General features: G+C 56.4%; 1 protein-coding gene across 1 annotated transcript; it reads right to left on the bottom strand.

The window, feature by feature from the left end:
* On the bottom strand, positions 1-25,697 carry SLC22A1 (solute carrier family 22 member 1). Its single transcript, XM_037521024.2, is given in 12 exon segments — positions 1-728; positions 2,690-2,789; positions 4,182-4,294; positions 11,527-11,635; positions 13,300-13,514; positions 15,705-15,811; positions 16,023-16,137; positions 18,442-18,610; positions 19,717-19,871; positions 21,375-21,478; positions 25,257-25,438; positions 25,441-25,697. Coding segments are annotated over 12 exon segments (1,662 nt in total). The 5' UTR covers positions 25,667-25,697; the 3' UTR covers positions 1-661.
* Positions 25,698-27,288: the final 1,591 nt, after the last annotated feature.

The raw sequence follows: 27,288 nt of genomic DNA, 5'->3' as shown, positions 1-27,288 counted from the left end.
TCACATGGTCATGTTTTATTCTGCTGTGTGTGTGTGAATGTGGCTGAGATGGCGTTTGCTGGAAGCGTCCCCGCACCTGCAAACCGAGTGTCCTCCGAGAAATCTACATATTGAAATAACTTTGCCAACATAAATCCCTGCACAAAGACGTTTTCTTTATGAGTAAATAAAACAATAATTATTCTAGAAACAAACTGGCAAAACACAAAAAAATAACTCTCAGATGCAGTGAAAACTCGGGAGCTTGCAGGTCCAGGAGGGGCAGAGAAGGGGCAGGCCCTGGGCTAGGGGGCGGGAGGCAGGGCACACACGAGGAGAGAATGTCATTCCCCACGTTGTAGAGTTTTGTAAACGCATGGCAAATTAATAAAATTAATTTAAAATAATACTCTAGAAAACCTGGTACCCAGGCCTCTCTTACAATCATATTTAAATTCAATTGACTCCTCAGATGACTCTAGATGATGAGGCACCTGGGGGCCAGCAACAGCTCTCACTAGAGAAGCGAAGCGAGCCAGGCTTCAGGACGGAAGGAAAGCAAAGCACACTTGGTGTTTGGTGTTGGTCGGGACCTGACCGGGGTGGGCAGCGGGGAGAGCACAGCAAGCGAGGCTCTGGCGTCTGGTCCTGGCGCGCGTCTCCGCCCTGGTCCCGCGTAGCCTCAGGGGCCGGCAGGGTCTGACCTTTGGACCTGAAGGTAGATCTTGCTTGCTTTGGGCTTTGCTTTCCTGGGGGAACCAGAAATAAAAATTAAAGTCAAAGTAATAAGCAATGTGCTGTCTTGACGTAGAAACTGTTGCCAAGTTGTACCTGGGAATGAGGCTCAGACACTAAGAGAACAGCGCTGGGAGGGAGGGAGCCTGCTCTGCCGTCAGCCTGATTTTCTGTGGCTTTTGAACTAAGAATGGTTTTTAACATGCTTAGATGGTTTAGAAAATCAAAATGAAAGTACTACGTCATGATACTTGAAAAGTATAGGGAGGTGGGGCCTTAGCTAATAGAGAGTGTACAGGGATGTGGGGGCTTAGGTAAGAGGATGTACGGGAGGCGGGTCTCAGCGAACAGAGGGTGTGCGGGAGGTGGGGGTCTTAGATAACAGAGGGTGGACAGGGGGGTCGGGGTCTTAGATAATAGAGGTGGAGGCTCAGTGCAGAAGAACCCAGTCTGCCCTGAGGGGTGGACAGCCCTGTGATGACAGAGTCAAGGGGTTCACAGAGCATCTTGAAAGATCCCCAAGCACCTGGTAACTCGCACATGAAGCATTTCAGAGTCAGGAGGTCAGCACTCACTCCCGTGTCTACCCCTGGGGCCCGAGACAGCGCGTGGGCCGCAAGCAGATGCAGCCACAGTCCAGAGGGTGTTGTCCTCTGAGGGAGACGCGCAGACGGTCTGGGCGGTTCCTCGGGTGACTGAGCAGGCGTTAGCCGAGACCCTCACTCTCTAGGTCAAATGCCAGGAGCCCGGGGATGTGCACTGGGGGGTCCTCGTGGTCTCCCTGCTCTCTAAGGCTGGCAGCCCCGAGGATGGCGACTGTATGAGGGGGAGAAGAAGCCGTGTGCTCAGTGGCGAATCTCTGCTATTTTCTCTATTGAGTCAGCACAGCACCCTCCCAATTATCATTGGGGCTGTTTTTCAGGCAAGGAAATTAGGGTTCTGTGGGGTTCAATGATCGTCTGAAGTCACCTGGTCGAGTAGGTGACACTCCCAAGTTTTTGATGTGTTTTGTGCTGATCGTATTTGTCTTTATCTGGAAAATCTCCACTAACAATCATGCTTTGGTTGATGAGGGCTCGGCCGGCGGCCCCAGGCCTGAGAGGCTGGCACTGCGCTTCCCCATCTTTCTTCTTGGTGAGAGCCTTGGGGGACCCTCCCACCTCGCCCTATTGACGGCTTCCTGGGGCGCCTACACTGGGCTCTCTGAGCTCAAAGCAAGTGCTTCTTAGCCACCTCCGCCCCCCGTCCTGTCCGGAGCTTTCTTCTTCACATGTGGAGAGAGCCGCGGCCTCTGAACCCTGATGAGCTTCTGCGTTCAGCCCCTGCTCTCGGAGCCGTAGCCAGGGAATCCTTTGGTGCCCAAATAGTTTCTCGTGTTTTACTCTTGATTGACACCCTATGTGTATCCTGGGCTTTCTGGCTCCACAGGCCATCCTGGCTGCTCCCCAGAGTTGGGGTGTCCTCCTGGGGTCACAGAGCCAGCCTGGGAGGCCCCGGGAGCCGCCCTCAGCCTCTCACATCCTCTTTACTGCCCTCCGGGGAGAACCAGCTCCATGACATGGTGTCCCCGCCCCGCCCCGAGTCATTTCTTCTTTGGGAAGAAACTCTCTGAAAGCGCTAGAGCTTCTGAACCAACAATAGCTAAAAGGAAACTTGATTTTAAAAGGGTCCCCAACTGTTAACTCTGGGTGAGCCAGAGAGCTCGGGGCTTGTCCAGTCCAGGGTCGACTCCTCGGATGGAGGCCCCCGCCCTCAGCACCGACCAGCAAGGCCGCCCCAAAAGGCTGCCTGCGCCTCCACCTAGAGAAATCAGCAGCTTCTGGGTGTCGCCTCTCTCTGCGGCAGCCCCGGGGGGGTGAGGAAGACATACACATCTCTCTGGAGCGCCCCTACACCTTTTGGTGGCAGAAACGGGGAGAATTAGGGTACAGGGGCAGGCCTGGCCTGCCGGAGGGCCCCCCCTGGCCCCACTCACCTCCCGAGGCTTTCAGCATCCTCGATGGTCTCCGGCAGAGCCACCCCCTGTGTCTCCGGCAGCAGCGGTGTCACCGCGCCAGCAACCAGGCCCAGCACCCCTGCGAACAAGCAGATGCCACGGGAAGCCACGAGAAGCCACGGGAGCCCGCACCCCCACGTGCGGCACAGGGAGTGCAGTGGGCTGCGGGGGTGTCCAGATGAGGTCGGTGGAGACACCTCGAAAAAGTCAGCAACGCCTCCCCACGACCACTCGGGCAGCAGGACGAGCCGGGGGCAGCAGCAGACGGGAGCCTGCCCTCGTCTCACAGCCACGCAGCGTGGGGCACCTCATTAACTGACGGCTTGGCAGGGGCACAGATAAGACATGTCCCGGGGATGGTTGACTCGTGTACCTCAGGAATACTATGAAGGTCCATTCTGACTAATTACTACATATATAGTAATTAATATAGTAAAACAGGCTAAGATAGAGCGACAGGAAGTGTTATCTATGCTGATGTTATAGAGCATATAAACATCATCACGTTCGCTGTGCTGTGAGCTTGCATTTTATATCACACATCAGCTACTTCACGGAGACCGGAAGGCACCTGCAGTCACTAGATTCTGAGATTATCGCAGAGGCTGCAAAGCGCGGCTAATACTTTGCGGGTAATGTGGGCCTCTTCTTACTCTCTTCTCCCTTTTTTTTTTTAAAGATTTTATTTATTTTTGTGCAGAAGAGCTGGGGTGCAGGCCGGAGGTGTGTGGGGGGTGGGGTGGTGAGAGGAGTCACCAGAGACAGAGTGGGGAGCAGAAAAAATGGATCCACTGAAATGCACTGCTGAGGGCGCAGCGGGGAGACAGGAGAGGTCTGCCGCGCCCTGTGGATAGCTCCCTGGCCAGGATCGAACTCAGGCTGTGGCGGTGACAGTGCTGAGACTCAACCCCCAGCCCACCAGGGAGGCCCCCCTCCTCCTGCTCCTCATTTTTTCTCTCTCCTCCTCGCCCAGGCCCTGGCTTGCAGCTCTCTGAACACGGGGTGCGTAGGAGGGGAAGCAGGAGTGCCCTCATCCTCGGATCACGTTCGTCAGTCTCAAAGCTGATGCGAGCTGTGGATGCCGTCTGTCTCCCTGTGTCCCTCCTCATTGGCTAGATCTGGAAGCAGGAGAGCGCCAGCAGCTGACCATCGTCAACCCCCAGCAGCTACAGGTGAAAGGCAGACGCGCCGGGTCTGGTTTACGAGAAAGCAGAAGTCTGCGTGTGAAGGTCTGTGTGTGAAGTCTGTGTGTGAAGGTCTGTGTGTGAAGTCTGCGTGTGAAGGTCTGCAGGCTGTGCCCCGCGGGGCGGAGCGCTGGATTACCCAGCCGTGCGGCATGAGCTCCTGCCTCTTTCCCAGGAAGCGGGGCAGGATGGGGCAGGACAGCAGAGGAGCAGGAAACTCATTAAATAGTTTGGAGAACTCACGCCGGGGTGGGGAGAGGGAACAGCGTACATCTGTGACGTCTTACCGAACAAAATGAGGGGCAAGCCTTGCCACACCTCCATCAGCCTGAAGACCAGGAAGGGGGCGATGACCCCACCCACGTCACACAGGGAGGAGCACACCATCAGTCCCAGGTTCCTGAGGAAACACAGAGCCAGAGACACGACTTCTCGGTGATTCCATCACCCAAAAGTGAACCATATCCGAGCGCAAACACAGTGTCCACTCCCCAGCCCCGGGAAGGGGACAAGGCTGGCCAGGAGTCAGACACCAGTGGCCAACGATTAGCGAATCATGCCTCCCTAACACCCCTCAGCCACAGGGTGTAGAGGGCTGGGCGGACGCACCCATGTGGCAGGAGGGTGGTGCACCCCAACTCCGCAGGGACAGGAGCTGCTGTGCTTGGGGCCCTTCCAGACCTCACGTACGCCCCCCTCCATCTGGGTGCTTCTTTAGATCCTTTGTGATAAACCAGTCAATGCGCTTCCCTAAATTCTGAGACTGTTACAGCAAATTATCCAACTCAAAGAGGAGGCCATGGAGACCCTGACTGCGGCCAGGCAGCAGAAGGAAGGTGACCACTGCCCCTCCGGAACAGTTTCTCGTCTGTGCTCAAGGTCACTAATCTTTTCTTCCGTGATAGCTAGTCTGCCGCTGCCTCATCTGAGCAGCTGCCGTCTCAGACTTCGCAATTTTCATCTCTAGAAGTTTCATTGGCGCTGCTGTCTCTGTCTTCCGTGTCTCCAGCGGGCACGTTCAATCTTTCTCTACACAGGTGCGATCCCTGTTTTAATATCCGTGTGTAATTCTAGCATCTGTGTCATTTCTAGGTCCGTTTAGATTTTTTTTTCCTCCTCGACACAGCTTCTCTTTTCACATTTCTTTGTGTGTTTGGTCATTCTTGATCGACTACTAGACATTCTCTGCTCCCCGCTCTGGCTCTGGTGAATTCTCTCACCCTCCCGCGCTTCTGACTGTACCCAGTGCTGGTATAAATAAATAAAACTTAAAAAAAAAAATTAGCACATTTCCCTTTCTTTCCCAAACCTTTTTAACATCTTTTATTTAGGATCTTCTTTATATTGATGCATTGTCACATAAATTCATCTTTGTCTCATAAGACTATGGCTCTTGACATGCTTTTGTGCTTCACTAGCAAATTTTGTGCCTTCCTTTCCTTTCAACCTTTCTGAGGAAAAAATTTACTTCAATTATGCAGCAAATTATTGGGTTTGTTTTGTAACCTAACCAGGGAGTCTTTTTTCAATAAAGGAGTTGAGCCTCTTTATATTTACTTAAACGTTACGAACATTCTATCATAATTATGCCATTGGCATGCATGTCTTTTTTTTTTTTTGTTCTAGCACCTTTTATTTTTTCAATGTGTCAGGTATGTATATTTTTCTGATGATTTGGAAGGTTTGCATTTTATTGAAATAATTACATTTATGACTATATAATACACTTAATACTCTACTTCTTTAGACAGTGTTGATTCACTTCCTATTTAGAACTATAAAATTAGTTTAGGGCATCCCTGGTGGTGCAGGAGTCAAAGACAGCGCTATCAAGCTATTGCCAGCCACCACAGCACAAGTTCGATCCCCAGCCTGCCAGGGAGCTACCCACATGGCGCAGCAGACCTCTCCTGTCTCCCCGCTGCTCCCCTCAGCAGTGGATTTCAGTCAGTCTGCCTGCTTTGCTCCCTGCTCTGTCTCTGGTGAATCTTCTCACCCTTGTACCTCTGGCTTACACCCCAGTTCTTGTATGCATAAATAAATCTTTTAAAATAAATAAATAAAATAAGTTTATTTCTACTTCCTCCTCAAACCACACCTAAATTGATTGTAGTAATTTTATCACTGCTTCAGTATTTATCTGTATATCTTAAAATATATCTCTACCACTACGTACCTGATCAGAATTTAATGATACATTCTTTCCCGACTGGAGAAATCTCCCTGAGGGGAGCAGCACCTCACACCCCTCACCTCCCCTCTCATCTTTGTTTGTTTCAACGTTTCCTCGTGGCCAGGTTCGGGATATTTGCAGTCTGTCCTGTGGCCAGAACCGCTTTCATGGTCCCCCCCAGTCATCTGATACATCGCTCTGTTCATCCCTGTGTTCACTGAGATTTTTTTCTCTAACTGCTTTTTTGAAGAAGGTTCACAGGAACCCTGTTCTTTGAGAAATTTCAAAATGATTGATGTTTTCATGTGGCAATGAGGGATCCTGGATGCAATTTGCCAGCCAAGGCTTCTCCCCTCTGGCTCCTCGCAGGCGTGGCTCAGGCATGGCTCAGGCGTGGCTCAGCGTGGCTCAGGCGTGGCTCCCGACTCCGTTGAGGCTAGCAGCTTCCCTTCTTCCCGACGTGATTTAGCGCCCAGCCTGGGCGCCTGAGATGTCCCCCTTCATCTCTGAAGGACAGATAGTGACTTCTCTGGAATATTCCTTAAGCTATCCACACGGGGTCAGTCTCTCCTGATACAGAGGGCACCTTCAAATCAAACACTCATTTCCAAAAGTTTCCTTATAGTTTTTTCTTTAAATTTCTTGAAGTTTGTTTCATTTTTTCAGGCATCTTCTTTGGGATATACACATTAACGTGTGTGCACGCGTCTATGTGCACACATGACTGGAGAGGAGAGGCAGGAGGCAGGCAGGTAGGCAGATGGGAACATAATCTCTAAGCCTTTTAAACTCTGCTTGTTTCAATTTAATTCTGCGATTTTAAGTCCTTGCATTTCTATCGCTGTTCTCCTTGCACTGCTTTCAAATCGGTTTTCATTTCTCAAAAGCTTTCATTTTTCCTTCTTGTTTCCTTCCTAAGTTGCCTTCAGCTTATTCTATTATCTTGTTTCTTATTCTCCCAGGAATGTACAGCTCTGCTCTAAAGTTTTATTTTCTAGAGATGACTGACTCATTAGTATTTTGAATTTAATTGTAATATAGTTGGTGCTACTCTTCCTCTGCCTTGTGGTAATATTTTCCTGCTGAGTAGTCCTCATTTGCCATTTGCCTACCTTGTTCCTTTCATTCCCTTTTATTTCATGATATATTTGTACAGCTCCTGGGAAAATTACATTTTTCTTTATTATTTGTCTTTTAATACTGTGGTTTCTTCCCCCCTGTATCAGCCCTTTTGGAAGGATTTGTGGGGAAGAGTCAGGTCACGTTCTCAGCTAGGAGAAATTCTTTTGACCAGGTTTGAGTGTGATTATATTTTCAGACTCCCTTATTCCCAGGGTTGGGCAGCACAAGACTCCTTACCAGGTAGGGTCTGTCTGCTCCACTCTGCCCCATAACACATGGCTCTGTGCAAGTTTCCAGAATGTTCTATCACAGGCTTGCCCTCCCTGCCTCACCTTCAGCCACACCAGAGGAGGGAGATCATACCCCCCAGGCCCTCATCCATCCCATTACTCCAGATGAGGGGTCAGGTCGAGATCGCTTCCTACTTTGGAAAGCTGCTGGCCTTGTCTAAGTGTCCCCGGCAGAGACGTGCACCCCCGGAATCTTCTAGGTCCTCTTGGACATCACTGCGTTAGGCAGGCCTTATTCTTATATATTCTTTCTTTTTTGCTTTTAAAAGATTTATTTATTTATGCATACAAGAGCTGGGGTACAGGCCAGAGATGCAGTGGGTGAGAGGATCCACCAGAGACAGAGCAGGGAACAGAACAGGCAGACTGACTGAAATACACTGCTGAGAGGAGCAGCGGGCGAGACAGGAGAGGTCTGCCTCGCCATGTGGGTTGCTCCCTGGCCGGCCGGGGATAGAACTTGTGCTGCAGAGGCTGCAGATTGCTTCATAGTTCAGTGCTTAACCCCTTGCGCCGCCAGGTAGGCCCTATATATTGTCTTTCAAGGTCATCCTACTTTCAAAGGCAGCATTTACAGGTTCTCCCCTCTCCATTCTTTTAGTTATGTTAGTGTAATTTCCAAGAGGAAATAGAAATAACATGATTTCCCTTTTTTTTTACTATTATCATTTTTACTAGTTTAAGAAATAAGTCTTAAAAAAGAAAATTAGTCCACAGAGGCTGACATGGGCAATGAGGTGTCTTATGTCAAATCCATCTCTTGTTGGCCACAGAGGAGCAGGACGTGCAGCTCCTGTCCTCAAGGAGCTCAGAGCAGAAAAAGGATGGAAAATGGGAAGAATTTTGTGTATACTGATGCCAAAAGAATGTTCTGGACAATATGTGCTGCAGACAAGTAGAAGGACATTGTTCAGCTCTCAACCCTCCTATGAGAAACCAGCAGGGTCAACTTGGCTTAAACGCTGTTTAAAGTTCAGAGCGTTGATGATGAAACAAAGCAATAAAAGTAATTTTTTTTCAATTTAGACTTGATTCAACTGATTAAAAATACCAGAACTTTCATGATTATCTTACTTGAGTTTTCTGATCAAGTTTAGTTATTTCTGGACATCTAGGGTCCCTTCCGGGTTACTGAGAGTCCTCAGACAGTTCTCTGCAGAGATGGTCCAGACCCTGGGGAGGCCACCGGCCTTTCCCTCCCAGCCCTGGCATCCCAGCATCTCCTGGAGCCCCCTGGGTCCGGTGGCCATGACAACAGGATGGTTCAGCCCTGCTGTTTCAGACTCTGGGCTCACCCAATGTCAAACATAATTTTTCTCTTTAATTCACCTTCATCTGTCTGCACTCAGCCCAAGTAATCTCTCACAAATGAGAGCCTAAGACAGGCCTTTAAACGGGCGAGAGGTAGGGAGAGGAGGCGTGAGTCAGAGGCCTCCTCACCTCTTTGGCTCACCCAGGAGCTCACAGAAGCTTGTGGTGTGAGAGCAGTTTGGGGAGCAAGAATACTTCCCAAAAGTCATTATTCTGATGACAAGAGGAGAAGCAGCAATTTATACAAAGGAGAAAAAATTAAGGAAATAGGCTGTTCAAACAATGGTCAAGTTAAAAGTTTAAATAAAGTGGTTAATTGCTTTTACAATAAAAATAATCTTCATTGAAACCAAGACTCCTGAGACACAGATGGCAACAGATTCACACAAAGATGCTCAATATTATTCGCAACCAGGAAAAGGAAAGTTAAAGTCACAGTAGTTGTGCTCCCTCCAAGAATGACTTCAAAAAGAAAACAGTGTGGGGCCTCCCCAGTGGCTCAGCAGTTGAACGCTGGGCTATGAGGCTGCCCGTGGCCTCTGCAGCACCAGTTCGATCCCCAGCTGCCAGTGAGGGTCCCACATGGTGCGCAGACCTCTCCTGCCGCGCCCGCTGCTCCCCTCAGCAGTGTACTTTGTCAGTCTGCCTGTTCTGTTCCCCGCTCTGGCTCTGGGAATTCTCTCACCCTCCCGCGCTTCTGACTGTACCCAGTGCTTGTATAAATAAATAAATAAATCTTAAAAAAAAAAAGAAAGAAAGAAAATGTGTTCGCCCAGCACAGATGAGAGCGTGAAACAGCCGTGTCTGCCGGGGCCGGGGCTGGCAAAACATGCAGCCCCTTGGAAAACACTTTGACAGCTTCTCATCAACTCAGACACACCTGCCCAGGGGCGCTCCTTCATCTCCACTCAAAGGCAATGAAAACCTGTGTCCACCCAAAGCCCACTCGTGAGTGCCTCTCAGCAGCGGAGCCATCATCTCCCCAACGGGAAAAGTCCGGACGCCCCTCAGCTGGCACCTGGTGAGCAAATCACCCCGAGAGCACTCGAGGCAGCCAGAGGGCTCGAAGCTCAGGCCATGCCATGGTGACCCTGTGACACTGAGGGAAAGTAGCCAAACACAACAGGCCGTGTCCTCTCAGCCACATCACTCTGGGGAAAAGGTAAAATTAGAGCAAGAGAAGTCAGAGGTGGGGCTGCCAGCGGGGAGTGGAGGAGGTGACCCCAGGAGGCTGAGGACAGAATGTTCTTGTATTGGCCACTGTAAACTGGCCTATGTGGATGATACACAGACCAAAACAGTGTACTTGAGAGTGGATTTTGCTCCATGGACGTCTACCTCGGGACACCTGATTTCATGTATTTATTTATAGTCTCCAAATTCGTTTTCTCTTGTGATGAGAACGTTTATGATCCACTCTCAGCCACTTGAAAATAGGAGTTATTAACTGCAGTCATTTTGCTGCACAATTCACCCCCGGAACTTATTCATGTTCTAGGTGGAAGGCTCTACCTTCACCCAGCTCCCCACCCACACCCCGTACTCTGCATGGAAGATCTGCGGTGTTTTTTAGGTTACACAAAGCAGCAAAATCACACTGTGCTTGCTAACCTCTGACTTATTTCATTCAGCACAGTTCTGCCTTGTTGCACATGGCAGGTTTCCTTCCTTTTGGTGGCTGTATAATATTGCACTGTATATATCACAGCTACTTTAATGGACTTGGGTTGTTTCTACATCTTCCAAATAATGCTGCAATGAATGGGGGGCGGGGGCGGGGGTAGAATATCTTCTTGGGACAGAGACTCTGTTTCCCTTAACTATAACTGCAAGTGGAATTGCTGGATCACTTGGTCATCCTAACTTACATTTTTTAATAAAGATTTATTTATTTATGCATACAAGAGCTGGGGCGCAGCCCAGAGATGTGGGGTGGGGCAGGGCAGTGAAAGGATTAACCAGAGACAGAGCAGGGAACAGAACAGGCAGAATGACTGCAATACATGCTGAGGGGAGCAGTGGAGAGACAGGAGAGGTCTGCTGCGCCATGAGGGTAGCTCCCTGGCTGGGGACTGAACTTGTGCTGCAGTGGCTGTGGTTAGTTTCAGAGTGCTGATGCTTAACCCTTTGCGCCACCAGGGAGGCCCTCTAGCTAACATTTTTTAAGGAACCTCCACTCTGCTTTCCGAAAGCTGTCTCCAGGCTCGCTGCTTAGCTTACCAAGCCCACCTCATCATCAAGGATGAAACACCAGCTCCCTGGACAAAAGACGCGGTTCTCACCCTGGCACCCCCACTTCCTACCTGCGTGACCCCAGAAGGTCTCTTTCCCATCCTGAACCTCAGCTTCCTGGCATGTGAAATGTGGGTAACAGGACTCAAAAATGCTTTGAATAGCTAAGCAGAATCCGAAGGGTGGAAACGTGTGTGTCCCCACAACATGAGCTGCTATTTAAGAAAATTGTGTTGGGAGGGGTCAGCGGGGCTGGTGAGGTTCATGCTGCCAGCTGGCACTCAGGATGAGGTGATGCCTCTGCTCCCGGTCCCCAACCCTGGCCTCTGAGCTGGACCCCTTGCTCAGGGCTTTGTCCCTGGAACCAGCACCCCTCAGTTTTCCACCCTCAGTGGCTCCATCTCAGTGTCCAAACCCCTAACCTGGGGATGTCAGGAGGAGCTGCCTTGGGAACGCTGGCCCCGTGGGGTGCTGGCCCACCCTTAGGCCCCTTCCTGCACTCACCGGATAAAGGTGGGGTACAGCTCAGCGTTCACCAGGCACACCATCTGGAACAGGATGGTGATTCCCATTCGGCCAACACAAGCGATGGTGATGTTCAACCAGTGCTGATCTGGGGAAGACACAGGGAGGGTGGGGGCGAGTGGGCGCCAGGCCTGCAGTCTCCGCCCCGGCAAGCCTCACCTGGAGGCCTGGACTTCAGCGCTGGTCAGGCCTGATGAAGGTCCTGATTAATTCTTACATTGCTGGACCGGTGAGCCGAGCCCTGGGACACACCTGCCAGGGCCTGGGGAGACAGGGAGGCCGGGGTGGGAAGTGTTTGTGCCTCTCGGCTTTGCCTCCCTCAGCCACGCTGTTTCCTCAGCTGTAAATGGGCACAGGGACATGAGCCGACAGGTGACTGCAACAGCAGAGATGCCCCAGGTCTGGTGACTGTGACCATGCTGTTGCCATTTAATCATGAAACCAGTGTCACAATAGCTAAGCTATGGAAGCAACCCAAGTGCCCAAAAACAGATGACTGGATCAAGAAGATGTGGTCCATACACACAATGGAATATTACTCAGCAATCAAAAAAGATAAACTCATGCCATTTGCAGCAACAGGGATGGAGCTGGAAGGGATCATGCTCAGCGAAATAAGCCAGAAGGAAAAAGAAAAATATTGGATGGTTTCACTTATAGCAGGAATGTAGAGGAACCAAATAAGGGATCAGGGGGAAAAAGTAATTATAATAAATTAAAAATTAAAATCAACAGGCAACCAGAGACATTGTGCAGGGGGGAGGGAGGGCAGAGCACAAGGGACTATGGGGATGGTGCATGGGTGAACGGGTGGTGGGAATTTCACGGGGACTACACCTCATCGGAGAAAGCATCCATTGTACAAAAATGAAGAATGGTGTAAAAAATACATAAAATTAAAAAATAAAGATTAAAAAAATTATGAAACCAGTGTTGCCGCTAATTAACATGGAGCCTGAGACAGACCTGTCCCCAAAAATGTCACTCCCTTGGGGCCAGATTTCAAGTCCATGTGCAAGGGGCTGTTGGAGGCAGACAGAACTGACTCCATCTTGCACCCCAGGCTCCATTTCATTCAACTTTCAACTTTCAAAAAGACTATTTACTGACTGGCAAGAACTGATTCCAGGTGGACACAGCCTTCTCCCAGGACTGTGAAAATCATTTTCTTTTTCTTCTCTCCTTAGCAGCCAAAGTCAGCTGGCCCAAATGCTGATGAATTATAAGAAATATAAGCTATAACCAACCCTAGCTTTTCTCCTTCTACCTTCTCCCTCCCATGCTTTTTCCTTTAAAGCCCCTCTAAAGACCCCAACAGGACACGATTTGGACTGATACCTGATTTGTTGCACCCTGATTTGCAAACCTAAGGCTCCAAATAAATGCTATCACTGTATGTTAGCCTCAATGTCCTCAATTATGCGTTCATTTCTTATTGAGGTAATGTTGCTCCACAACACCATATATGATTTAGGGGTGCAAGTTCACACCTCTTCAGAGGAATTGCCCTGCATCATCATTCAGGTGTCAGTGCCCAGGGATATGCACTGGTAAGAATTCACCAACATGCACGCTTACAATAACTGGCACATTGTACGTATGTTATACCTTAATATAAAATTTTGAAAAAGCTAAGTGTAGACTAAGCAGCTCGCTATCTCTGTCTTTGCTTTCATCCCAGGGGGTTATCCAAGAGTGAAACCACAGGCCCCACCCTCCAGCAACCTGCAAATGACAGACACGGAGACGCACCATGCGAGATGAAAGTCATGATGAGGCAGGCTGCCCCGGCCGCCAGGCTCGACAAGCCGAGCAGGGACAGGCGGCCCATGCGGTCGATGGCGAACAGCATGATGAAGGTGGCTGGGAATTCAACCAGAGCAGAATAAAGGAAGTCCAGGTAGAGGTTCTCGCTGGTGGCACCCATGTGCATGATGAGACCCTGGTAGAGCACGGAGCAGGTGAACCTGCACAGAGAGGAGGCCACATCACAGGCAAGCTCCATGGCCCTCAAAGAGGGTTGGCGGAGCTCAAGTTGGGTGTCACTCGATTTAGAATTTCTTCAAGCAATAGGAGACGAGCGTTGGGGGGGAGCTACAGTTCAGACCAGGGGCATCCTCAAAGGCCCCTCAAGGAGAAGTTCCTTATTATGACCTCAGTGAGCGTGACGACAGGAGGGTACTCGTTTCTCAGCAATCTAAATGATGACACTGCTGCTGACTGCAAGGCTCGAAGCCTGGCCTGCATGGGGCCTGCGCACGTCCCACCTCCACTAATGCTCTGGTGTGTCCACAGAGGACTGCAGGAGAAGGCAGTGGTTCATGGGCAGTTTCAGGAACCAGACTGCTGTGGCCTTAGCAAGTCAACTAAACTCTCTGTGCCTCAATCCCTTCATCTGTAAATTGGATAATAACAGCACCTACCAGCCACCTTGTACTGAGTATTCGTGGAGTTAATGGACAAAAACTGCAGGTGTACTTCCCTGCAAAGATGAGCTTTTATCACCACTAGTCACTGTCATCTTTGCAAAGTCAAGTACCCAGGCACCGCAGAGAAGTGCCGCGCAAGGCCGCCCCCGTCCATGGTGGTGCCCCTCCACCACCAAGCACCCCTCAACAGACTCGGGCATACTCCATCCTCCCCCCACAGCCCTTGCACACCCCTCCACCCCCAACTCAGGAAAGAAAGCAACCGTCCAGAATGTTCCTGACGGGCACCGCTGAGTCTCTCTCACTCAACAGGGAAGATCAGAGAGTCTGTGTAACTTTGGGGAAAACTGACTCTGGAGGCCAGAAACATTTACGATTGCTTTGGTATTTACACTGTGGGGAGAGGTCTTGGCCCCTACGAAGTGACTGTCTTTTCCCAGCATGTAAATTGCCTCTCGGCTCCAACACGGAGCGGGCAGCATCAGAAACAGATGCTTCTTGTTAACAGGCTGCTTGTTTTGTGAGGCTTCACCCAGAGAAGCGCTGGGGAGCATCTGTGTCTCATCCCAAATTATTCCTGAAGGGACAGAGGTCAAGAGAAGAATTGCCTGCAGCTGTGTGAGTCTAGATCAGCCCGCGGCCCCCTGCCCTCCAGCCAGTGAAACAGGAATGGTCCATGTACCCAGAGAGACTGACTTAAGACAAAGGAATGTACAACCTTGATTTTCTTGTCCAAAAAAATGAACAGGGGCCGTTAGCAAGAAAGTTAACAAATGTGCGGCACTGCCACCTGTCGGCGGAGCCTGTGAATTGCATGTCCACGTTAAACAGTAAAAAAACCCGCCGCTGTGCTGCTGCCAATTCCCTATGGGGGTGCCCGCCCCCCTCAAGCTCTGTGCTCGCACTAGCTCGTTAATCCTCACAGAGCACCTGTGACTTCATCTCTTTTGATTGCTGAGTAATATTCCATTGGGATAAACTCATGCAATTTGCAGCAACATGGATGGCGCTGGAAGGGATCATGCTCAGAGAAATAAGCCAGAAAGAAAAAGAAAAATACCGGATGGTCTCACTCATAGCAGGAATCTAGAGAACTCAAATAAGGGACCAGGAAAAAGACTAATCATAATAAAGTAAAAATCAAGATCAACAAGCAACTGTAAACCAGAGACACACTACAGCAGGGGAGGGGCAGACGAGGGAGTAGGATCAAAATGCGGGGGTGGGAATTGTCCGGAGACTATAACCAAGATGAAAATGCAGACATTGTGCAAAAATGAAAAATGATGTAGGAATTACATAAAATAAAATAATTTTTTTAAAAAGGGGGGGAAGCACCTGTGACACAGTCCTGGCATGAGACGGGCTGGCGAGGAAGCCGCGTCAGAGAGCGCTCACGACGCTTTCTGAAAGCAACAGTGAGAAAAGGTAGCAGGGACAGCCCTGCCCGCTCCTCCACCTCTGACATTGGGGCTCCGCTGTTGCCACAAGAGGGGGCGGCCCTGGACACCCGCCACCCACCGCATGTCTTCCTGGCGACCTCTCGTGCCTCTCAGGCTTCCCGCCAGCATGCGGCCCTGCCCGGGACTCCAAGCTCGGGGAGCAAGGGCAGCTCTTCAGGCGCTCTCTGTCCACTAGAAGGTCGGTTTAACACTCCTTCCCCCTTTTATTCCCCACCTGGCTTGTTCACTGCCTTGCACCCCGAGAGCAGGGAGAGGCGCCCCTTACCACAGGTACATCAGGATGCAGGTGTTTCTCCTCAGGCACCGCGTGCGGAACAGGTCTGCCAGGGAAGGCCTCAGCTTCTCGGCGACCTCCTCTTCGAGAGAGAGCGTCTGGAGGTGGGGGGCCATCAGCCACACGAAGCTGCCCCAGGCGGGAAGTTCCTCAAGGGACCCCCGCCAAGGTCAGCCACCCCACATCCTAGCCCCCACCTGCCACCCTGACCCCACCAGCACCCTCCTGTGCCCAAGCGGCCCCAGATCATCTTCTAAACCACAAGCACAACCCAAGCCCAGTGAAGCCAGAAGCCCGGGCTGCCGGCACCTTCAGGCCCTCGGGGGGCAGCTTCCCGTTCCTCTGGGCGATGCGGGCCAGTGTCTCTACTGCTTGGGCCTTTCTCTTCTGTGACAACAGCCATCGTGGTGACTCGGGCATACGCCTGCGGACAGATGCTCCTGCTTGGCATCTCACCGGAGTGCGTCTGAACTTCAGTCCTGATGGCAGACTGCTGTTGGGGGCACCCCCCACCTCCAGCTGGGATCCCCCATCACCTAGGGGACCAGGATCCAGGGGTGTCATTGTGTGCTGGCCCCGACAGCCCAGGCTGGGGCTCTGCGAGTCACTCATACGCTCGGGGCCACCTGCTAATAGTTACAGACCAAGGGAGCCATTGCCTTCTCCAGGACCTTCCCTGTGTGATGCTCCTGCAAGCTGCACTCCTTGTTCCCCGTATTAGATGCCCCATGCGTGTCCCCCACCTGCATTATGGCAGGATGTCTACAGGCCATACAAGGGCTGCTGAACAAGTCCCAAATTATTTCCAAAGAGATCAACTGTCCATTCCTCAACAACCTCTAGACACCACGTCTTCCATTCCCAACAGGACAGAGATGTCATAACTCTAGGACTGGGACTCTCGGGAATAAGACCTTTTGAAAATGTAGCAGGCTAAATAGACTCTTCTCCAAAGACATACAGATGGCCGACAGGAACGGGGGAGAATCTCATCATCACTTATCATCATGAAAACACAGATAAAACCATAATGAGCTGCCACCTCACACCTGTGAGAATGGTCACAGAAAGTGCAGAAACAGCAAGTGCTGGGAGGGTGTGGAGGAAAAGGAGCCCCACAAGGTGGGCGGGAATGCAGCCTGGTCCAGCCCCTGTGGAATAGCTTGGAGGTCCCGCAAAATGCTAAAAACAGATCCACCATGGGCCTCCTTGGTGGCGCAGGTGGTTGAGCGCCACACTGTGAAGCTGTCCGCAGCCTCTGCAGCGCCAGTTCGATCCCGGCTGGCCGGCGAGGGTCCCACATGGCGCAGCAGACCTCTCCTGTCGCGCCCGCTGCTCCCCTCAGCAGTGTATTTCGTCAGGCTGCCTGTTCTGTACCCCACTCTGTCTCTGGTGAGTCCTCTCACCCTCCCACGCACCTGGCCTGTACCCCGCTTCTTGTATAAAAATAAATAAATCTTTAAAAAAAAAAGACAAATGCTTAAAAAAAACCAAACAGATCCACCATATGACCCAGCAATTCCACTCCTGGGTATCTCCCCAGAATGTAAAAACACTAATTAAAAGGGAGGGGCACGCGCATGCCTGTGTTCATCGCAGCCCTCTCTACAACACCAAGATGTGGGGACAACCTCAGTGCCTCGCGTGGATCAGGAGGGTGTTGTCTATAGACAATGGGCCAGTCCTCAGTTACATGAAAGAAAGACCCACACTCTCTTTTTCGACAACATGGACGGAGCTGGAGGGGTGATGCCAAGTGAAATAAGCCAGAAGGAGAAAAACAAAGACTGGGCGGTGTCACTCCCATGTGGAATACAGAGAAAGGAAACAAAGGGTCAGATGGGCCAGGCCAGCAACAAACCCTAGAAATCTGACAGTGGAATTGAGGCCACAACGCGGGGGGGACGCAGTGGACTGTGCAGGACAACGGGGACCTCGCTGGTGGGTGAGTCTGGCAACGCCACGGGAAGCGGGAATCCTGTCCCCCTAAATCATGCACAGCGTTGCAAACAAAGGTACCTCAATAAAAAGGATCAAAACATTCTGAAAGCTGCACAGCACGGGACAGCAGCAACAGAAAGAGAAAATGCGCAGCGTGGCCCCAGCCTGCCTTCCCCCCAGCGTTCCTTTCCCCGGCACCCCGTCCACCCTGACGGGGAGCGAGCAGGCTCCCCTACCCGTGTGTGGGCTGCCTGAGAGGCCCGCCGTCTTTGGAGAGAGTGGGGCTACACTCCATGATTCAGGGCTCCCCATGAGATGGTCCCCTCCACGGCCCCCTGGGCGGCCCCCATGTCCCCCCCTGAAAAACTTCCCTGCTGGTGGCTACTCTTCAGACCCGCCAGCACTGACGGCTCAGGCTCAGGTGAACGCCCACTCGCACCCGGCTCGGCCCATGACGGGCTTATGTGCTTCATGTGCCCACCCCCTAGGGGACCCCTCATTCCCTCGCTCACTCACTGCCTCACCAAAGAGCACGCGCCCCCCCATGCGGCCAGTGGGTCTTGGTCTGACGCCCACCGCATGTCCTTGTGGGGAGGGGGTGAGCTGAAGGGGCTCGGTCTGAGGGTAGCACCCTGAAATGAGGGCCAGCCCCTGACGCCAGAACACCCCATGCTGTGCAGCCCGGGGCCCTTGTGGGAGATGGCCGCCAGGTGGCCAAGGGCAGCCGCAGCCCGCTTGGCAGGATGGGGTCCCGGGGGTGGGGAGCGTGGGGTCCCAGCAGAGGTACCAGCACAGGAGCAGGAAGAGGAAGACTGGCAGGGACACGGCCGTCTGGAGCCAGCGCCAGTGAGGGAGGGCGTAGGCCGCCGCGGGCAGCAGCACCAGCCCCGCCGCGAAGGCCGCCTGGTAGAGGATGGCCACCGTCCGTCTGGAGCCCGCGCCCACAAGCTCTGTGACTGAAACAGGAGACACGGTCACCCCAGCCCCCCGGTCCCCACCCTGCCGCTGCCCCCTGCACCCGAGTCTGTGCTCCCCCCAGAGGCAGGGCCCCCACACCCCACGCTCATCCCCATCCGCTAGCTGCCCCGTTGGGATCCTCGCGTTTGCCATCTGGAAGGAAAGTCCCCGTGACAGTCAGACAAAGAGCCTTTACAGTCAAAGTGGGGGTTCGAACCCAGGGCGCGGCCGGCACGGTGCACCCCGAGAGAGCTGTGCCAGGAAACACAGTTTGAGTTTAGCTGCTGCAGGAAGGAAAGTGAACCACGGGCACCGAACGTGCCTGTTGTGGCAGGAGGAGCTTCCACCCCGCGGCCAGAGGCTGGGACGCTCGCCCAAGATCACACGCTGCTCAGCGTGTGTGGACGTGACCCCAGTGCACGCGCACCCCACGCCGGCCCGGGCCGCGGGAAATGTGCCGGCGCCGCCTCGGCCCGCAGTGGTCAGGGGAACGTCGGGGCGCCTTTGGCCGGGACCCCTGCCCGGCTGGCGGCCCAGGCCTCGCTCAGGGACGGCCGGCTCGCCGGCTGCTTGTCCTCTGTCTGCAGTGAGGGCGGCTCGGCCACGCTGCCGGGGCCTCCTCCAAGGCCGCTCCATTTTCTGTCCTTCCCCGTCATAGACACTCGGGGAGAGAGAACGAGGCGGCAGGTGGAGGACGTGGGTGGACGCCCGGGTTCATTTCAGTGGCGACCGTCCTCTCTCCGGACGCACCTCTGTCCACCTCTCCACGTCGTTCAAACCAGCTGAGTCAGTTTCTCCTCAGGAGACGTGGCTCTCATGATTCACACGTTCAAAGTCTCCCTCCCTGGCCCCGCCATGAGCACGTCGATGTGATATTTTTGTTCCCCGATAGACTGGTTGCCAGGGGGACAGGGTCTGCTTCAGCGGCTGAGCGTCTCTCCAGCAGCAAATAGAGAAAGGGCCGCCTTCCCTGGCCCTGCCGGTCGTCAGGCCACAAATACCCCTGAGCAGCCAGTCTGCACCCCGAATCCATGCCCACCCCAAAGCACCCCTGCCTCTGCCCCCTCCACCCCACCCTGCCACACGGGAGCCGCCCGGTGCTTACTTAGGGTGTAGCCGGCCGTCCAGCTGCCCTTGCTGACCAGGCCCTGCAGCAGGCGCAGGAGCAGCAGGGAGATGTAGTCGGGGGCGATGGCCATGAGGATGCCCGAGGCCGCGGTGACGAGGGTCGTGCTCAGCAGACACAACTTACGGCCAAACCTCCAGAGGCAAGGAGACGGGGTGAGGGCCGGTGTCGAGTCCTGGGGTCAGATGGGCACCGTGGGGCAGCAAGGCCCCCCTCGGAGGACATCACTGTCACCCCTTGGGGACTGGCCGTGTCCACCCTTGGCAAACAGTGCCCTCCGGGTTCCTTGCTCTCTCTAAAGAGGAGTCGAGTGTCGTCGGCAACCTGAAGTCTCAGCCAGGAGTGGGGGCTCCTTTGGTGACACCCCAATTCTCATACAGTCTCCCCTCATTATCTTGTGTTTAATGACCACATTGTTAGTGGGATTTGGGAGGAAGCATGGAACCCAGGCTCTTGTCCTCCAGGCTCCTGACTGGCTGGGAGCGCCCTCTGGGCAGCTGGCCCACCCAGCAGCGTGGGGGCTTCTCCCTCCTCTTTTCAGGAATGAAATGGGCAGCGTCTTTGCCACAGCCTCACCCCCAGGCTCTATTAAATCTTGCACCTTCTCTGGCAGTAAGGCCAGGATGCAAGGGACAGACCTGCACATGGTCTCAGTGACCTTGACCCATGCTCATGACCCCATGGCCCAGCGAGCTCCCGATTCCCCCTGCCAAGCACCCTCCCAGCTGCCAACACGTCTCCTCCATGTCCCTCTCGCCTGCCCCCTGGACGCCACCCCCCGCACCCGGGAGCCTGCCTTCTTCCATGAAAGAGGAAGTTCTCACCAGAGCCCACCCCTCTGGCCACAGAAGCTTCCGCCTGGGGCACTGGTGTCCATCCCCCCACCACCCACACCCCAGGGAGACTGCCCCCCCAGCACCGCACACAGCAGGGTGCCCGTCTCTCCTTCATCCTCCACCTTCCCTGGACACTGTCCTTGCCAGGGGGCACGTGGCCGCCATGCCCACAGACGCGGCCACTCCCCGACCATCCTCGCTCTGCAGCATCACTGTTTCTCGCAGAGCCCATCCTTCCTTCCTACTGCCATGCCCCCCTCCCATGGCCACCCCCGCCTGTGACCACCCCCCGCCCCGCACCCCCTTCTGGCCGGTCTCTGAATGCAGCGCCTTAGGCCGCTCGGCCATCCTGACTACTCTGGCCGGTCTCTAACGTCCACTGCTGATGACAAGCCCGAGCACCCACCTCTCACCCCCTGAGCTTGCCCCGCCTGTGCCCACCTGCTCACCCTCTCAACCCGCCCCCGTCCTAACACCTCCATGTGGGACTCTCCAGGCTCCCCACTGGGCCCCCACGGCAAAGTCTGCCCACCCCAGACACCCACCTCCTGGAAGCACCAGCCTCAGCCTCACCCCCTTTTCTCTCAGCCCTTCACCCCAAACTGAGCAATCCGCAGGCAGTTTGGTCTGGGAAGTGCACCCCACAGCCGCCCTTTCTCTCCCTGGCTGCGCACCGAGCCCCCAGCCTCCAGCGGCGCCTCTGACCTGCCTAAGTCTGCAGAGCCCCGCTGGCCCGTGTCCTCCTGCCCTGCAGCCACGGCCCTGGCGGTCCTGCCACCCGGCGCCGGCGCCTCTCCGTACCTGTCTGCGGTGTAGCCGACGCCCAGAGAGCCCAGCACGAAGCCCACGTTGACACTGGACTGAAGCAGGTCCACCTTCCAGGCGTCGCCACACACCAGGTCAAACTGCGCACCGGGGAACAAGACTTGGTGTCGGCCGCAGCCACCCCTACGGAACCTTCCGCAGAGGCCCCCAGACCCCTCCTCAGGCCCCCGCCGCAGACCCCTCCTCAGACCCCTTCCCACAGACCTCTCCTCAGACCCCCCACCCCGCAGAACCCTGCAGACCCCCCACCCCGCAGACCCCTGCAGACCCCCCACCCCGCAGAACCCATCTCAGACCCTCCTGCAGATCCCTCCTCAGAGCCCCCCCGCAGACCCCTCCTCAGACCCCCCACAGAACGCTCCTCAGACCCCCCAGGCCCCTCCTCAGACCCACCCCCAGACCCCTCCTCAGACCCCCTGCAGACCCTCCTCAGACCTCCCAGGCCCCTCCTCAGACCCCCCAGGCCCCTCTTCAGACCCCCCCAGGCCCTCCTCAGACCCCCTGCAGACCCCTCCTCAGACCTCCCAGGCCCCTCCTCAGACCCCCCAGGCCCCTCCTCAGACCCCCCAGAACCCTCCTCAGACCCCCCCACAGACCCCTCCTCAGACCCCCTATAGACCCGTCCTCAGACCCCCATGCAGACCCCTCCTCAGACCCCCCTGCAGACCCCTCCTCAGACCCCCTACAGACCCCTCCTCAGACCCCCCTGCAGACCCATCCTCAGACCCCCCTGCAGACCCATCCTCAGACCCCCGAAAGACCCCTCCTCAGAACCCCCTGCAGACCCCTCCTCAGACCCCCTACAGACCCCTCCTCAGACCCCCCTGCAGACCCCTCCTCAGACCCCCTATAGACCCCTCCTCAGACCCCCTGCAGACCCCTCCTCAGACCCCCGACAGACCCCTCCTCAGACCCCCCTGCAGACCCCTCCTCAGACCCCCGACAGACCCCTCCTCAGACCCCCCTGCAGACCCCTCCTCAGACCCCCCCAGGCCTCTCTTCAGACCCCCTACAGACTCCTCCTCAGACCCCCCCCAGGCCCCTCCTCAGACCCCCTACAGACCCCTCCTCAGACTACCCCCGCAGACTCCCCACGGACACCCCCCACCCCTGCAGACCCCTCCGCAAACCTCCCTCGAGAAAGCCTGGAGACACGTAAGCAGGGGTGCTGGGGGGTCCCATGGGGCCCAGCTGGGGCTGTTGCTGGGATCGCACAGCACCATGTATTTCTGGCACGGTCCGTGCAAAGCAACTGACTAGTGGTCACCGAGCTGGCCTCATCACAGCCGTCCCAGAGTCCCCATTAGAACACAGACCCCCGGGTCCTGTCTGAGCAGGTCGTGGATCAGAATCCAGGTGAGTCTGGGGAACAGTGGGGTAAGCACCCCCTCTCCCTGATCTGAGGCCTTGCGCAAGGTCACGGTCGGGGGAGCTGGGCACCCAGCTGGGGTGGGGCAGAGAGGGAAGGGCCTCCCCACGGGGGAGCCCGACGCCAAGGACAGAGCACATTTCACCCCAGAGGGCGCCCTGTCCACCCCCCACCGGAGGGGAGAGAAGCCGGGGGCCGCAGCCGGTCTCCCGCCGTCCCTTCCTGAGCGAGCTCCGGCGTCCAGGCCAGGCGGGTGGGCGATGACTCCCGCAGGCCGAGTAGCTGCAGAGACGCCCGCGCGGTGTTGGGCTTGCAGGAGGCGGGAGGCCAGGGCTCTGAGGCAACAGGGAGAACCGAAGCGGAGCCCCCTCTTCCAGGGCGGGCGTCCCGGAGCGCCAGCCTCCAGGCCTCCCAAGCTCTCCCGGGATTTCACGCACCCCAGCGGGAGTCCCCACGGGCAGCCTCCCCGCCCTGCCCGGCACAGCTCCAGGGTTCTCTGCCAGCTCTTTGCACCTGGGTCACTTGGAAGCCCCTCCTGCTCCTCCATCCCCCACGGCCCCGGGCTCAGAGGCTCTTCACCATCTCCCCCTCCCCATCTGCTGCCCCCCCCCTCGCCAGACTGCACTCGAGCTGTACCAGCCTCCGTCTCCTGCCACCTCTGCGCACCTCTCCCGCCAGCCAGGCCCCGCGTCTGGTCTGTGCCCTAAACTGTTTCTTCCTTCCTTTTCCAGGACCACCACGTCCGCTGGCTCATTTCTCGGCTCCCTCACCTACCTCTGGGAAGGCCTGACCCCACCACCGCCCTGCGCCCAGGCCACCCCCGAGGCCCAGCTCTTGGGCTCCTCTGCCCAATAAGACCAAACTCCACCGGCATAAAGCCAGAGTTGCCGGAGGCAGCACAAAAATAACAATTCGGAGCGTTCGGGCGAGTCTGAGTGTCAGATAAACTACGCTTTCTCAGGGCAGCTCCCGCGGGCTCGCAGGCCCGGTCTCGGCCGTCAGCCCCACAGAGCGCGCACCACGTGGGACAACGTCACCCTCAAAAGGTGCTCGTTCTTTATCTGAAATTCAAATGTAATTGGGCCCTGAATATTCCCTGCCACCGGGCGTGAAGACCTCATGCTCCCGTCCAAAGGGAAGCAGCGCGCCCCAACCCGGGCCCGCCCTCCCGCGCCTCCCTGCAGGACCTGGACCCCAGATCCTGTTGACAACTCTCTGCTCCCCTCCCTGAGCCTCAGCTCATGGTCCCCTTCCCGCCCTGGCCCCCCACCCTTGCTGCTCAAGAGACCACCGAGACTCTTCAAACACCCCCGTGCTGCCCAGGGGCCGAGCCCACCCGCCCCTCCGCGCCGGCCCCCACACGCCGGGAGCCTCCATTCCCAGGGGACTGCACAGTCTTAAAGGGGCCTCGTGGCTTCCTTCCCCGTCTTCCTCCAAGCATCACCCCCAGGCTAAAACCGAGGAAAACTCTGAACCCCCTGTTGGATGAGAAGGAGGAGCGAGTGGCGGAATGAGCGCACGCCGTCCTGGCAAGCAAGGGGCATCCCAGCCGCAGAACCAGCTTCCCCGGCCTGGCGGCTCAGCAAGGACGCTGGACAGCTCAGTGCGGCGGAGCCTTCGGTCATTGGGGGGCTCAGAGACCAGACGCTCACTCGATGGCTCCCTGGGCACGTCCTCGCAAAGGGCACCCAAGACACACGCGCACACACACACACGCGCACACACACATATGCACACACGCACACGCTGAATACCCTGAATCTGCACGCTTCAGACAAGCAGTGTCCTCACCAGAACCGAGCTCTGCCGCAGCCATGAGGCCCGGGGCTCCACCCCTGCCCGACGCAGGCTCCAGGTCACCGCGCAGTGCTTGGAAAGGGTCCCTGATGGGGCAAGTCTGTGGCCTGTGCTAAAATATTCCCAATGCAAATGCAGGCCAGTCCTTGAGCCCACTGTCCTGCCCACAGGCCTGCGGTGGAGCCGCCCCGAGCTTGGCTGAACCCCGCGTCCCTGGAAGACACTAGTTATCATCCAGGTTTGCAGAGGAGGAAGCCGAGGCTCAGACACTAGCTCAGGATACGTGGAGCTCCAGGGCAGGGCTGGGGTTCAGGGTCTGACTCCAAAGCCCCCCACTGCCACCCCACCTCAGCACCCGAGATCCCCTGGGAGTGGCCAGCACGTGTGCGGGGCTCCTGGCCAGGGACGGGTTGCCATGATGTGAGGGGGGGAGCTGGACCCCAACTGAATTCTGCAGGATGGGGGCGGGAGGAAAATGAACCCCAATCCACATACACACAATCCCACTCTCCTCCAGCACCAGGGTCTGTGGAGGATCAAACAGAGGGGCAACACGCAGGTGGAGCCGCCCCATCCCTGGAGCTCATGACGAGAGCACCTGGGCCCCCTGACATGAAACGCAACCTCAGGATTTGCTGCATATTTCCTCCCCGCCCCCAAAGCCCACGCCCCCCTCTCATGCAGGGCCTGACCTCGGTCACGATGGACGAGCCCCGCGTGTCGTACACCCAGCCGGCCCCGCAGGGGCCCAGCGGCAGGTGGCTGCGGTTGGCGGCCAGGCCGGCCAGCGGGTCCACGCAGCCCAGCGCGCTCTGGTTCCAGTCCACCTCGTAGCGGAGGCACTGGCGGGGGAAGGCCTGGCCCTCCGGCCCCCGCCCGGCACCGTGAAGTTCAGCTCCTCGGCCAGGCTCCAGCCGCAGCGCCGGCTCAGCTCCGCCACCCCCGGGCTCCGGCAGCGGTGGTCGGGGGTGAAGCCCAGGAAGACGATGCCCACGTAGATGGGGGCGAAGGCGACCGAGAGCAGGCACAGGGTCAGGAAGGCTTGCTTCTGGAACCAGCCGAACTCCCCGGCCTGCTCCAGGACATCGTCCACCGTGGGCATGTCTGGGCCCGCACGCTGCGCACTGAGCGGGCCCGCGGGGCTGAGCGAGGGTCAAGGTCTCGGGAGCTTTCTTGGTAATGAGTGGCTTGGAGTCAGGCTGCCGTCACCAGGATGCCCTGGAAGCCGACCAGCGAGAAATAAATCATTTACCCCAAGGTGCCGGCCTCAGGGCAAGGGTGAAGGTGGACACGGGGCGCGGGGGGCGGGAGGCGGGGGGCCGGGCAGACGGCACGGGGGTGGCGGAGTGCGCCAGGCCGGGGACCCAGTTCTCTGGAAGACAGAGCAAGAGCACAAGGGACCCCTGGGCCCCCAGCCCAGCCCAGCCCTGCACAGAGATGACCCATTTAAAAACTTCTTGCTACCAGCAGATAAACCCGAGGCAGCAAGCTGGCCGCCGAGCTCAGCTGAGGTCGGGTGGATGCCACCGCCTGGCCCCCTGGCCTGGGCTCCAGGCCTTCGTCCTGGTCCCCAATGTCCTCTCCAGGACAAAGCAGATCACGGGCCAAGGACACACCTGGGAGCCAGCAGTCCAGTTGTCCAGCCTCCGGCCCAGAACCGCAGGAGACTCTCAGCCCGCCCCGTCCTTCCTGCATTTCAACATGAGGTGCTGGAGGCCGACAGTGGGGAGGCCACTTGCCCCAAGTCACCCAAAAAGCCGGCAGCAGAGCTGGGCCCTGGGTGCCAACCTTCACAGCCTTGCCTCTGGCAGCCGGTGCCACGGTGACAGGGACGCAGCCCCTGGGGCTCCCGGTAACCGGCCCTGCGGCCGAGGGCGCCTGATGAGCACCTCAGGAGAGCCAAGCTCCCCAAGGTGGACCCGGTTCCCTCTGTCCTCACCCCAGCGCCCCCTGGAACTCACGGCCTGGAGCAGGCTGCTGGGGGCGCGGCACTTCCTTCCACTTGGGCCCTTACCCGCCGCGCCCCTCCTGCCTCCCGGCTGCGGGGGCAGGTGGCAGGACACGGGCATTTGCCAAGTGGGAGGGGAGGGGGACATGGCTGCCCGGGAAGGACCAGTCAGCACCGTCCCGCCGCGTCTCTAGGATGCCAGGCAGGCGCCTCCCGAGCAGGTCCCCACTCCCTCTCGTGAGGCCCAGGGGACCCCCCCTTCCCCACTCTTAGACAAGGGGCGCCCCTCAGGGCTGCGCTGCAGCTGACTCGCCAACTCTCACGAAACCCGCCCACGGAGCCCCTCGCCAGGGGCCGAAGGCGGCTGACCCAGCCGCAGGGGCAGTGGTCGTGCCTCGGCGATCGGGGAGGATCCGAGCCGGGCAGCGGCCCACGGCTTTGGCGGAGCTGTGGCCTCCAGCCCCGGCTGAGCCAGCGCCGGGCACGAGGAGGGGGCAGGCCAGGCCCTGGGTGGCTACACCTGCTCACCCCGGCAGGGGCTTCTGGGTCTCTCCTCCAGTTCTCACCTATCAGTTCCCGAAAGACCTAAAGACGCGCTCGCGCTCCCCGCCGCGGAGGTGGGAACGCTGGGCCGCCGGGGGTCTGACCGGGCGCCGGGAGGGGCAGGGCTGGTGCGTTGCTCAGTCTCCTTATCAGCTCTGGCCCTTCGTGGGGTGACAGGCCAGCTCGCCCACAGGAAGCAGGTCCTGCAGGCCTGCCGCTCGGCCCAGGCTTGA

The sequence above is a fragment of the Talpa occidentalis genome, unplaced genomic scaffold, assembly GCF_014898055.3.
Source record: "Talpa occidentalis isolate TD23 unplaced genomic scaffold, MPIMG_talOcc4v2.1 talOcc4.2, whole genome shotgun sequence".
Classification (NCBI taxonomy): Eukaryota; Metazoa; Chordata; class Mammalia; order Eulipotyphla; family Talpidae; genus Talpa; species Talpa occidentalis.
Note: the sequence above shows the minus strand (reverse complement) of the source record. Positions and strands in the feature narration are given on the sequence as shown.